General features: G+C 41.0%; 1 protein-coding gene across 5 annotated transcripts in view; it reads left to right on the top strand.

Annotated features, from left to right (window-relative positions):
• LOC121281557 (SH3 domain and tetratricopeptide repeat-containing protein 2-like) overlaps nt 1–12,351 on the top strand; it is a 103,481-nt gene extending 91,130 nt beyond the window's left edge. For 4 of the 5 annotated variants that reach the window (XM_041194522.1, XM_041194521.1, XM_041194519.1 and 1 more), the window contains 3 exons: nt 3,164–3,314; nt 4,743–4,939; nt 10,113–12,351. In XM_041194522.1, coding sequence (XP_041050456.1) covers nt 3,164–3,314; nt 4,743–4,939; nt 10,113–10,316 — 552 coding nt within the window. In that variant the 3' untranslated portion in view covers nt 10,317–12,351. Of the gene's footprint in view, nt 1–3,163; nt 3,315–4,742; nt 4,940–10,112 lie in introns of those variants that run through there. The other variant, XR_005943867.1, reaches the window with a different exon arrangement.
• The last annotated feature ends 968 nt before the right edge of the window (nt 12,352–13,319 follow it).

Here is a 13,319-nt window from a genome sequence, read left to right as displayed (position 1 = left end):
CTAATGCTTTGAGAACATGGGCTCAAATCCTACCAGCTGGTGGAATTTAAATTCAATTGATTAAAAAAAATCTGGAATTGAAAGCTAATCTTAGGGAAGAATTTTCCCCCCATCGGGGGAAAGTTCAGGAGCAGGCACGTCTCTGATCGGCGGCCCGCTCAGTATGATGTCCGCCAGGAAGTGCTGTGCGCTCCCACTGCAGGTGGGGGGATTCCCTAAGCTGAGAGTGCACTCTTTCGTACATGCGCATGAAAGGGCGCACTCATCTCCCTGAGGCTAAGTGCTGCCTAAGGGAGATTGGCGCCAAATTCAAAAATGTAAAATATAGACAAATAAAATTTCCCTGACATGTCCCCTCATATGACACTGTCACATGAGTTGGGACATGTCCATCACTTTTAATTCAACTTCTATTAAATTTTTAAAAACCTACATGAAACCTCATATCGCCAGTGGATGAGGTTTCATGCTTTTTCTGAAGCCAGCCAGGGCTCCTGGTCTGCCTGCCAACCCTAAGGTTGGATGGGCAGGTCCATTAATGATAATGAGTTTGTCAATGGCCTCAATAGGCGATTGACAGGTCGGGGGGCGCACAGCTGATTCGGCTGCGCCCCCGCCGACCTGAAAATTTAAATGTTCCACCCGACGTCATCCCACGTCATTTTATGTGTCGATGAGCGGGACCCGCCCCCCACTCGCCGAACTCAATATCCTGGCCTTAGGAATGAAACTAATTTTAATTGTTGAAATTGGTTCACTAATATCCTTCAGGGAAGGAAATCTGCCGTCCTTACCTGGTCTGGCCTACATGTGATTCCAGACCCACAGTAATGTTTGTAGCCCTTTAGCTGCCCTAGCAAGCTGCTCAGTCCAAGGGCAATTAGAGATAGGCAACAAATGCTGGCCTTGCAAGAAACACCCTCATCCCATCAAGGAGTAAACAAAATCCTCTTACACAAGCAGTTAGATGAGCTTAAATATATAGTCTCATTGCTAATATCTTTTACTAATTATTTTTGTGTGGCAGTTGAAGACTAAAGCAAAGCCTAGTATTCTGTTAACCTTTATCCTCTGAAGCCAAGCGTATCATGTGATAGAACATGATAGAACTGAAATAAACTAAAGAGGGCTCTCTAGGCAGGTTATGGATTTACCTTGATACCTGGGCAAGTGAAAACAGTCTGCATGGAAATTAGGAGCTCTGGAGAGCAATCTGAAACACAGAAGCCAAAACTATCTTGAGTTAAAGAAACTTCTTTGACTTAGCACTGCCAATCTTTCACAATAGAATTATTCAGAGAGGAAATAGGAGTTCCCCTATGTCAAATTCCATCATCGTTCCTTTAATGATCATCATCAAAAACAGATGAGCTGATCATTGTTGTTTGTGTGATCCTGCTTTGTGCAAAATTACTTCCATATTTCCCTAAATAATAATAAATTTAAAGTAGTCCATTGTGTGAGAAACCCATTGTAATGAATGTTAAGGTGTTTCTCACCCGGCCTGGCATAGAAGTTGGAGGTGAGCCACATTTCCGTTTGGCTGGCGCACCCTGCAGCCATTTAACAGCTGTTAGGTTGTTAACTGGCTTGAGGCAGGCCTGCCATTCCCATCAGGAGAGGAAGTCCCACCTCCAAGACCTGCCAGACAATCAAATGGGCGACAGCTTGTTGGTTTCAGCTGTGCCATCATGGGAGTGGTGGCCACTCCTGGGATTGCGGCCAGTCCCAAACAAGGCACGCTTCGATAGAGTTCAGGCTTTTACTTAAGGCCAGGGTCTTGCAGGGGCCAGGCTGGCAGGCTGGGCTCAGGGTGGTGAGGGTTCTAGGTGAACAGAGCAATGTGAAAGGGGAAACGGGAGGGTGGGGAAGACTTCGTTGGTGGGGCTGGTCTCTGATGAGCATAGGAAGCTGTAAATGAGGTACCCCTGCCCCTTGACCAGCCGTCAAACCTAGCAGTGGAACCTGCCGGGCTGCACACTTGAAGTGGATTCTTGTGCCCTCTTCTGTGACAAATTTGGGGGTGTGTGGGGGTGCATTTAACCGGACAGGAGGATGGTGAGTGAGGACCCTGCCAACTTCCCACCTCCCACCTCCACGTTGATGAAGCCTATGGATGGAAGGTCTGTGGACAGCCTTTGCCCCTACTCCCTGCCACAAATTGAGGCCTTTAAGTGAGCAATTAATGCCCACTTAAGCATCATCCCACCACTGCTGATATTAACCCAGAAGATGGTGTGGGGTTCACCATGCTTGAGAGCTCCCCTGTCCTTGCTGCTGGTCCCCTCCCCAGGACCTGCACATCACTCACCTGTGCCTCGGTCCTTCCTTGATCCCAGGCCTCAGGTGGGTGTAGTAGGAGCAGAAACTTCCACCTCCCTTGTGGTACTGGTGAGTACAGAAATGCTTCTGGCCTCTGGTTCGCAGACAGAACCTTTAATCCTAGGGGAAGGCCTGTCGCTGGCCTGTTAAGTGCCTGAGTGGCACAAGATATGGCAAGCCTTCTCGAAAAGAGGTAACATGGGGGTTGCACCGGCTCTCCAGCTGGCAGCCGACATCCCGTTGCCTCCCCAAGATTCTGTCCTTAAAATGGGCCTTGCCTGGCACGGATAAAATCCCAGTAGTGTGGGCTAGTAGTGGGCCACTTCGAGGTTTCGGTTGGCCCATGGGTGGACAGGCCTCTCAACACCTCCCCTGCCATTGGTAAAATTGCAGCAAGTACGACGGGGTGGGTGGTTAGGTACCAGGAACAGCACCCGAGGCATGGTGCCCAATTTTACACCCCCACCCCCACCAATGCCTGCCAACCCGGGGGTCCGTAAAATCCAGCCCATTGTGAAGTTTCCAAATACATGATAAGATGTAAATATAAAAGCAAAAAACCTGCAGATGTTGGAAATCCAAAACAAAAACAGAAACAGAAATACCTGGAAAAACTCATGCTGAGTATTTCCAGGTATTTCTGTTTCTATTTTTGTACATGATAAGATGTTCTATATTTGCTAATTTTTCATTCTTCCAGTTCAGATTTGATGTTCTTGGGACCACATCTGATAAAGAATTATATGTTTATGAAAAAACAAGCATTGCTCAATAGTTCGCATTGGTATCTGCTTAGCAATCTGATTTTGTCTGATGTGAACCTTTATGAATTATTCCTCAGGATGGGGCAGTACCTCTGGCTAGAATGACAGGAGATACCGATGCAGAGCTTAGACTTCTAAATAAATTGACTGAGCTCAATACCTCACTGAACCATTTAGAACGAGCCCTAGAATATGCGATTGCAGCTGTAAGACTCAGTGTAAACACTGGTGAGTAATTTCGCATTTATTTATTAAGTTTAAGTATAACTGAAAAATATGGCATATTAATTTCAAGTTAATTATTTGAAAATGTTAAATTACATTTAAAAGATCAAATATAGAAATTCTACTATTTTTTATTTTGATAGATTAGATAATTTAGTAGCAAAAAATACATTTGGGATTTGGCCTGGTCTAAATGCTGAAGTATGCCTGCCTGGAAACTCTGCTGTAACAGACTTTTAAGTCAAGAGAAGGTTCCTTACTTCACAGTGCAGTAATGGCTGGTAGCACCACCAAGTATCCAGCTGGGCTGCCCAACATAATGAAGAGATCAGTAAGTGTACCTGAGTTCCCAGGTGGGATTGGGGTCATGTTAGCTCCAATCTGAAATAAGAGGAAATTGCAGCCAGCGACTCCCAAACATACTTGTTTGTAAGGGAGTAGACTGCATTTAATTATATATATTTTTAAGTTACATTCCTTTTTGGGGTATCCAGCCTCAATCCTAGCCTGGATCCCCAGATGAACTTCCCATTTGATCTGACACATGTTGCAGACTGAGGGCTGGCACTCCTGATGTATTACTCTTTAGTAGACATGTTATAGGATAAATTCGGAAGAGGTGGGAAGTGGGTGGACTTGAAGTGAACATGATTTGAAGTGTCAGGACTTTTGTCGTCCATCTTCAACACACACTCAAACAGGGCTCTCTACAGGAGGTATGTCAGAATGAATACCATTATTTTTCAAAACATAATTTTTTATATAAAGTGAAAATAATTGACATTCTGATGATTAGAAGTATCAGAATCATATAGCGATGACAAACATATGTACAAATATTCCATATGTGTTTATATATTCAGGAGTACATACATAAAGAAGTTAATAAGAACAATATGCCAGTGTTCTGAGAGATAGAGAGTGCTACTGATAACCAGTTAATCACAAATATATAAGAATTTAGATTAACTCTTTTTTGTATTAGTTTTGATGGGGTACCTGCAGTGCTGATCTTGAGTGCCTGGTTGCAAGCAGAAGTAAAATTACTGAGACTTGCTAAAACTTTAAGGACATACTTGGGGAATTAGCTATACAATATGACAGGATCTAACACTTGAAGGAAAATAATATTTAAAAAATAGGTAAACATATTGCAATTGATAGTTCCTAAGGAAGAACTAATATCAGCACAGGCATGATGAGCCAAATGCTTCCTCTGTACCGAAGTGTCTTTTTTCTATAATTGCACAAGAGTTTGAATGTGAGTTGAACAATAACTACTTATCCATATTTGACCACCTGGACTCTATTTGTATCCCTTTATACAGGTTAATATCCCTAATGCATTTAACATTTTTCTTTCACTAAAGGTAGTGAAAAAAAATCATTTCATTATATGATTAATTCAAAGGTTTTGTTATCAAACATTAGGAAGCCAACTGAAGGAACAGGTTGCTTTTTATCGACTAGCCACGGTGTACTACTTATACCAACAATATGAGATGGCTGAGAACTATTACCTGAAGGCGTTATCGCTCAGTTCCCACCGATTGCAGTCTGCTAAAGAAGCCGTGTATTACATGAAGGTTTACTTCAGACTAGGTGACATTACACTCCACAAACTCAAGGTGGGGAAAGTTTATCTATAACTGGCCTTTCTGTACTCATTTTCTAAACTAATCAACATTGAGGAACATGCACTAAAGTTGAATCAACATTCTTAAAACCGCCAAGCCTTGTGATTGTTTTCAATAAATATCCATAATTAGGTTAAGCTATTTGGTGCGATATAATGCCCAACAACAAATCTCATGGTTTTCACGTCGACTGTGGGTAGCATGCTCTGGTGGCTGAGTATTACTATTTTGTGTAAGCCACCCTTAAGCCTGTGAAAATGTTGTTTTCTAAGGCCTGAATTCTTCCCTCATCAGGCGTGCATGATCGGCGGGCCCGGGAGTGGCCGGGAAACGGGCCCCCAACTGCGAATGACCCCAACCACGATTTTGCACTGGTTGGCCAATTAACGGCCAGCCAGCATGAAACGTGCGCTTTACGGGGGAGGAGGGCAGGCAACGACATCACCGCGGGCGCAGGTGAGGGCTTCGAGAGAGCTCCTTGAAGGCAGACAGCTGCCTCCGGGGAGCTGCAGACCGGCAAATAACAAAATAAAGCACAAAAAAGCTGCAAGAAATGTCCATGCAGCACAATCAAGCACCTGAAAGCATACCTCCAAAAGGTTGTCCCCAAATATTTATTTCTATTATATTTCCTAACGCTGTTGGAAGAGGTTTCATGAAAAAGGTAAAGGCTGCCTGGCCAATTGGTCCATCTGCCAACTGTAAGGTTGGATGGAGCATGAAAAATCATGTTCATTTGCACCATTAATGGGCTTAATTGCCCACTTAATTGTCGGCAGACGCACACGGCAGTCGAAAGCGCGCCCACCGAGTGAAATATCGCATGAGCACACAATAATGTGGGGATGCTCGCCCAACATCATCTTATGCCTGATCGGGTCAGGTGTGCGCCACCCACGCAACGTAAAATTTTGCCCCTAGGTGTATCTCCACAATAAGCAAGCATATGTTCAAATGATAACTTTATATTTGCATGTTAACATTTTCGATCAAAATATTCTGCTGTCTCATTTAAGAGCTATTGAGATTTGTGATAACTAAAGTTCAGACATCAGTAGCTGAATATCAAATAAGCCTGCCAGTGCTCTTGTATTAAAGATTAGACCATTAAGATGTTAAGTATGAAAAAGTGTAGACACTGGGATTAGCTGGAAAGTCCATGCTTTTGTATAGACATAACCAAAGTTATCTATTATTTTACCAAGGCAAGTTGCTTTCCCTGTTTACAATGTAGTAAATACAATACAATTATGGTGTTTTATGACCAATGCTTCTCAGTGAACAAGTCTCAGGACGATGAACCGGTAATCACCGTCATATCACCATTCTACAGTAACACGTCTTGCTGAATGATTGAATGATTAAAATGGCAATTATCACAATAATCAGAAAATACAGATGTCATTACAGAAAAAAAGATATAGACAGGTTTCCCACATGATTTATCAAATTCACAAATGATGAAAATGAATCATTGTGAGATGAGGAATCATAAGATCAATTGAGGGCAAGCGGATGAAACAAAGAGCTCTGAGTTCAGGATTAGAGGGAAATTTTCCAATGGATTGGTGGACTTGTGAAAAAGCAGTCAATGGCATGTTGATTAATTCCTTTAAAGAAAACACTGTATAAATAACTGGTTAATAATTATAAAGAAATAGATCTTACTCCTTTGATTAAGTAATTAAGAGCTTTGAAGAAGCTGGTTTACTTGGTATTGAATAAATAAAGCAGAGAAAGTTAAGGGGAGATTTGATAGAAATGTTCAAAATCATGAACAGTTTTGATAAATAGGGAGAAACTATTTCCAGCAGCAGAAGGTTCAGTAATCAGAGGCACAGACTTAAGGGGCTGAATTTTGCCATTGGTGGCAGGGGGTGGGGCCCACTCGCCGATGCGCAAAATGATGCGGATGATGTCGGGGCGGAACCCCCAATGTCATCCCGCCCCATTTAAGTCTCCAGGCAGGTGGGGCTGCAGCAAAATCAGCTGTGTGCCTGCCGACCTGTCAATGGCCAATTGAGACCATTGACAGGATCATTAAAATGATGAAAGGACCTGCCCGTCCAACCTTAAGGTTCGCGGACAGTCCAGGAGCCCCAGCAGGGAATAGAAAAAAAATAAAACCTCATCCAGCGGCGGGATGAAGTTTCAAGTAGGGGTTTAAAAAGTTTAATAAAGTTTTAGTGCAGATTATGAACATATCCCATCTCATGTGACATTGTCACATGTGGGGGACATGTTAAGGATTTCTTTTTCTATTTTTAATGTTTTTAGAACTGTCAGCGATCTCCCTGAGGCAGCACTTAGCCTCAAGGAGATGTGCACTCTTTCGTGTGCATGCGCGAAAGAGCACACTCTCGCTTTTGGGGAATCCCCCTGCCCGCACAGGGACCGCATAGCGCTTTCCGCTGGACGTCACGCTGGGTATGCCTTAATTGGCCCGCCCACTTAAAATGGCAGCGGGGCCCGCTTCTCCGGTGGGGATCAGCTCCCTGCCTGCCGGAGATTGGGTCGGGCCCGCCCGCCCGGAAGGCAGAAAATTTTGCCCAAGGTAATTAACAAAAGAATCACCGATGAGCTATGGAACTTTTTAATGCAGTGAGTTCTGTGCTCTGGAAAGCACTGCCTGAAAGGATTGTGGAAGCAGATTCAGCAGTAACTTTCAAAAAGAATCAGATAAATACATGAAGGGGAAAAATAATTGCAGGGCTCTGGAGCAGACCAGATGAGTAGAACTTCTAAGATCAGGCACAGGCATAGATGGAATAGTCTCTTTCTGTGCTATGCTATTCCATCATTTTATATTTTTGTTTTAAATATACAATTTCTAATTTATCTTTTCTGGCTGGATTTTAAAAAAAAACTGAAATCCTCTTAAAACAACAGAGGACTGCAGCTGCCATATGCAAGTTACAACATGCAAGCTGGCATTGCACCAAATGGGATGAAACAGAACAGACTCTGAGCCCCTTGGGGAGCATGAAAGAATCCCACCTCCTGCTGGCTTTACACTATCCTGAAATATTGCAAATGGTTCTGAGACGAGACATCAAAATGCAATCACCTGCTCTAAAAACAATGACTGTAGCAGACATGGATTCATCAAATTTCCCTGGAATATACAGCCAGCAGGGTACTTTAAGGGACTGGGTTACAATGAGATGAGGGATCTGAAAGCTGTACTGAAAGCAAGCTACAAAAGGCTGTTTCTCTCACTCGCTCTCGCGCTCTCTCAAGCATTGTGCCCAGATTTGCAAAGTAACCCTGAGAAGAGAAATCTACTGCAAACTGAGATCTTTTGCGAATAAAATATGGAAACATGCTCTATACATCTATACCCAGGAAGACAACTGAACAAAATGGCTACAATGTGGAATCACTGTATTAAGCACAGCGAAAGGACAGCTAACTGTATACTCCTTTGTTTATCTTCTTCACGAACTGTAAAACATGCTTAAGCTATCCTCTTGTTCTACCATCTGTACTAGTGTGTGCGTGTGGACCCAGGGAATGTGTGTGACACGAGTGGTGGTTGTGATTCACCTAGCTTTTTTCTTAATTCGGGAAATAGTTTCAATAAATTTACCTTGTTCTTTGCTTAACCTAAGAAAACCTGTCTGCCTAATTCTTTATAATCTGCAAGTGTAAATAGTGGGACTCTGGCAGTATCGGGCACATCCTCTCTAAATTCACAGAAAAACCCTGTTACGGTCAGACTTGGAGTGGTAGAATAGAGAAGTCATTTCATTTCTCTTCACATGGTCGTAACAAAAGAAATGTGATAAAATATTCATAGAATCATAGAAATTTACTGCACGGAAGGAGACCATTCAGCCCACTGTGTCCACGCCCACCAACAAATAGCCATCTAGCCTAATCCCATTTTCCTGCACTTGGCCCATAGCCTTGTAGGTTATAGTTCTTCATGTGCATATCCAAGTACTTTATCAAGGTTATGAATGTTTCTGCCTCTAGCACTCTTTCAGGCAGAGAGATCCAGATTCCCACCAACCTATGGGGAGAATTTTCTCCCCGTTGGGTGGGCTGGGAGGGAGCGGTCAGGGGAGGGCGCGCAGCCGATCGCTGCCCGCAATCAGCTACGCGCTGCCATTTTACATGGGCAGGTGAATTAAGGCCCACCCAGCGTAACGCGCACCTGGAAGCGCTCAGTGCTACCTGTGCGGGCGGGGGGAGAAGGGAGAGACAAGGCCTGTGCTCTTTCGTGCATGTGTGCAAAAGAACGCAGAAATCTCCCTGAGGCATGGAGCTGCCTCAGGGAGATTAAGAAAATTCATAAATATTTGAAAAATAAAATAAAATTATTCATTGTCAAATTGCCACATGAAGTGGGACATGTTTATGAATTTACATCAAACATTTTATTAAATAAATGAACCCTTCATGAAACCTCATCCCGCCCGTGGATGAGATTCCATGAAAAATGCAAAGGCTGCCTGGGCTCTTCACCTGCCTGCCATCCTTAAGCGTGGACAGGCAGCCCTGTTGAGTGCCTCGATTAGTTGATTAATGTCCTTAACAGACCTTTGACAGTTCGGTGGGCACGCAGCCGACTCTGGTGCGCGTGCGCCGAACTGAAGATCGGAATGGTGTGCAGTGGTGTCAGGACGCACGGAAAATTCAGGCCCTGGATGAAAAAAATTCCTCTTGAATCTTGTCCTAAATCTGAATTTAAATGCTACAGAACACAATTATTCCTGAGTTGCTGGTGCCGTAGTTATATCATCTGTAGAAAGTGAGTGGTCAGGGGCAATAATGTAGATTGATAACCTGAAGTTTCACAGGATAATTTTAGGAGCCAGGGAAAAATTGGAAATTATACCCAGAATTGCCTGAGGGGGATGAAATAAGTTGGATGGGGGACATGGCTGAGCTAATTGTGTATGGTTGGTGGAGAAAAAAACAGAATGATAAAATGGTCTTTTAAACTTACTGAAAACAAATTACTGACCTAACATGTTTTTAAATATGGTCTGTAGATGCTAGTCTGGCATGTTACAATAATTAGTCTTTTTATAACATTTACTTAAAATTGTAAACCTGAACTGGTTTTTGAAGTAATAATGATAAATTAGAGCACTTTTCATCTTTGTTTAAGTGTCTTCTCTATTCTAAAAACTATTTTCCTTACCCTTGGTTTCAGGACGCACATGATGCTGCTGGCTACTTCCATTTGGCTTTTGCTGCAGCTACTGAATTAGGGAACAAGCAAGATTTGTTTAACGTTTGCACTCGGCTTGCCAACATTTACAAGAACTACATTGTAAACGAAGATCTGTGTTTGCAGTTTGTTCAGCAAGCAAAGGCTCTTAGCATTGAGCTACACAGATGTGAAAAAAGCCCATGAACAGCTAATGTGAAATTATATAAAATGTAAAATGAACTCCTGCAACATCTCCATTACCACAGCTAAGTTGTTTGAAAGTAATTGCCAATGTCATATTGTATCTAAATACATTTATCTTTTTATTACATTCAAAAACCAAGGTGAAGGTCAAAGATCCATATTACAGGACATTACCAGGTTAAAATCCTAAGGATAGTAAACAAAACAAGTCAATAAGTGGTAACTGAGTAATGCCAACCTTGGATTCTAAGAGTCAGTGGATTAAGGAGAGGAAATGATAGATAGGAAGAAGTAAGGAATTCACAGTTTTGAGTTTATGGGGAATACTTAGACTGCACTGACAAATTCTTTTGTTCTATTCTGATAACCAAAATGAACATCTGGTAGCAACATGATTAATGTGTCTTCAAAGTGCTCTGTGATAGTAAGATAGCTAAATGCTTACCAAAGCCAGACAGTTAGACAACAGGATTGATTGACCACAGCATTTGGTATCAGCATTGGGAAAAATTCTTGTATTGCTCTACGCTCCAGTATGTTTAGCTCATCATTAGCTGTAAATTATTCTGAATATCAGAGTATTTAAGATACAAAAATTATGATTATATAGTGAGCCTGTAGAATAACTAAGTCCCCCATGCTAACAATAGTAAATTATATTGCTCGCCAGTTGCATTAACAAAAATTATTGGTGCCATTGTGTTTTTACAATGCATGTGAAAATGCATGTGAAATTTAACAGCTTCTTTATAAAGTAAGCTGGAGTTCAAATAGTCTACTGTTAAATCACAAATTCTTTTAAAAAAAATGTCATTTTGAAAAAAAACAGTGCAAGGCAGATTTGAAATAATATAGTACCTATACCTCATTCCTGATAAGGTGCTGTATCTAATCTGCCTTTCTTTCATTTTTTCACCCATTCAGAGACAACTGTAAGCAGAAATGTTAAAAGATATAGCAATTGCAATGTTTTTTTTTAACGGTAAAGACTATTGAAAAGTGAATTATGAAGATTTAACATAAGTTAACATTTTAACCAAATTCTTATTATGGTACTTAATTTGTCTCATCAACCAACACTTGTACCTACAGAATCCACAGGCAGGTACTTTTTCTTGTTTGTTATTGTCAACATCAAGTGATCTGTATAAGTTTGAGTGTTAAACATGAAAGTTCAATTTGCAAAGAAATTAAGATAATGTGAACAGTGTAGCATTTTATTATGTTTGAAATGCAGTATGTTGAATTTATCATTACCTAACAGTAATGTGAACAAGTATTTTTATATTTAAGTATTTTATCTAACAAAATTGAAGCTTCCTTTTATATTTTTATATTATAAAATGGGCTAAATATTGGAATATTATTTTTTATTGATAACACTATCATGGCAAAACACAATAATATCATGTCATTTTCATAATACCAGATATAGATCCATATATTTCTTTCAATGTTAACCAATAAAATTGAACAATGTTCTATAAGGCCGTAGACCTATGTTTGTCTCTAATTTTCATGAAAGGTTTCTTTTGGTTGCATGACAAATATTATCTTACACCAGTAACTGTACAGCCACTCAGCAAGGCAAACCAGTATTACACTGGCCAGGGTAGCTCTCAGGTTGAGGTCAGCAAGAAAGAAACATTTTTCATGGACAGAACTTTGTGTTCACAGTGTGGCTGATTTTAAAATTCTAAGAGAACTTGCTGCTAACATCAAGGTTAAAAGCTTTGTAAAGTTCGCAGATCCAATCGGTACTTGTAATATGTCACTTCATATAAGGTTGGAATCATCATCCACCCAGACAGAATAGAAAGCTGTGAAAGACTATCTAATAGGGCTGGCATCATAGCTGCTGTAGTGAAGTGGGAGGTCAAATCATTCCTGAGTTATACTGTCTATTTCACATTTATACACAGTTAAACCAACCTTGTGTTAATCTCTAAATGACAGAATAATGCTATCTCAATATTTTTTTGAAGAGCTCCTAATTCCTATCAGGGAGTTCCAGCGACATTTGTCTAATTTAGTTTTAGTTCTGTTTTAGACTCTATTTTGTGTATTGTCTCTTCACTTCGTTACAGCTGTAACTAGAACAGAGATGAAACTGCCATTCATCATTGTCATTCGTAAAATATTAAAAACACATTTTCTGAGGGAATTGCTTGCTATATTATACAAAGGATTGTATTTGAGTGAGAAATGAATGAGTGATGAACATACAAAGTCATTCTAAACTCTATTAATGAAATTCTGAACATTAATTTATATTTATGTAGCACCTCTAATATCGTGAAATGTCCCAAAGCACTTCATAGGAGCCTGATCTCACAAAATTTAACACCAAACTACATAGAGCTATTAGGCTAGGTGATCAGAATCTTGATCAAAGAAATAGGTTTTAAGAGACATTACAGAGAAGTAGAGAGATTGAGAGGCAGAACGATGTAGTGAGGGAATTCCAGAGCTTGGGTAGCTGAGCACATGGCCACCCATGGTAGGGCAATGGAAATCAGGGATGCATAGGAGGTCAGAGTTGAGGAATGCAGAATTTACAGAGGATTGTAGGGCTGGAGGAGGTCACTGAGATAGAGAAGAGCAAGGCCATGGAGAGATTTGAACACAATGATGAGAATTCATTATGTTGCCCAAAAGGGAATCAATGTAGGTCAGCAACCACAGAGGTGATTTGTGAACAGGACTTGGTGTGAGATCAGAGAGAGTTTAGAATGAGCTGAAGTTTATGCAGGCTTAACAACAATAAAAGCAACTTATCAAATATAGCACCTTTAATATAATGAAATTCCCCAACCCACTTCACAAGAGCATTATAAAACAAGGTCTGACACTGAGCCACATAAGGAGATATTAGGTCAGATGACCAAACCTTTGTCAAAGTGATCAGTTTTAAGGAATGTGTTAAAGGAAGTGAGTGAGGTATGAAAGATAGATGTATAGAAGAAATTCCAGAACCTAGGCAACAGAAGGTACAACCATCAA

This window comes from Carcharodon carcharias, chromosome 8, assembly GCF_017639515.1.
Source record: "Carcharodon carcharias isolate sCarCar2 chromosome 8, sCarCar2.pri, whole genome shotgun sequence".
NCBI lineage: Eukaryota > Metazoa > Chordata > Chondrichthyes > Lamniformes > Lamnidae > Carcharodon > Carcharodon carcharias.
Note: the sequence above shows the minus strand (reverse complement) of the source record. Positions and strands in the feature narration are given on the sequence as shown.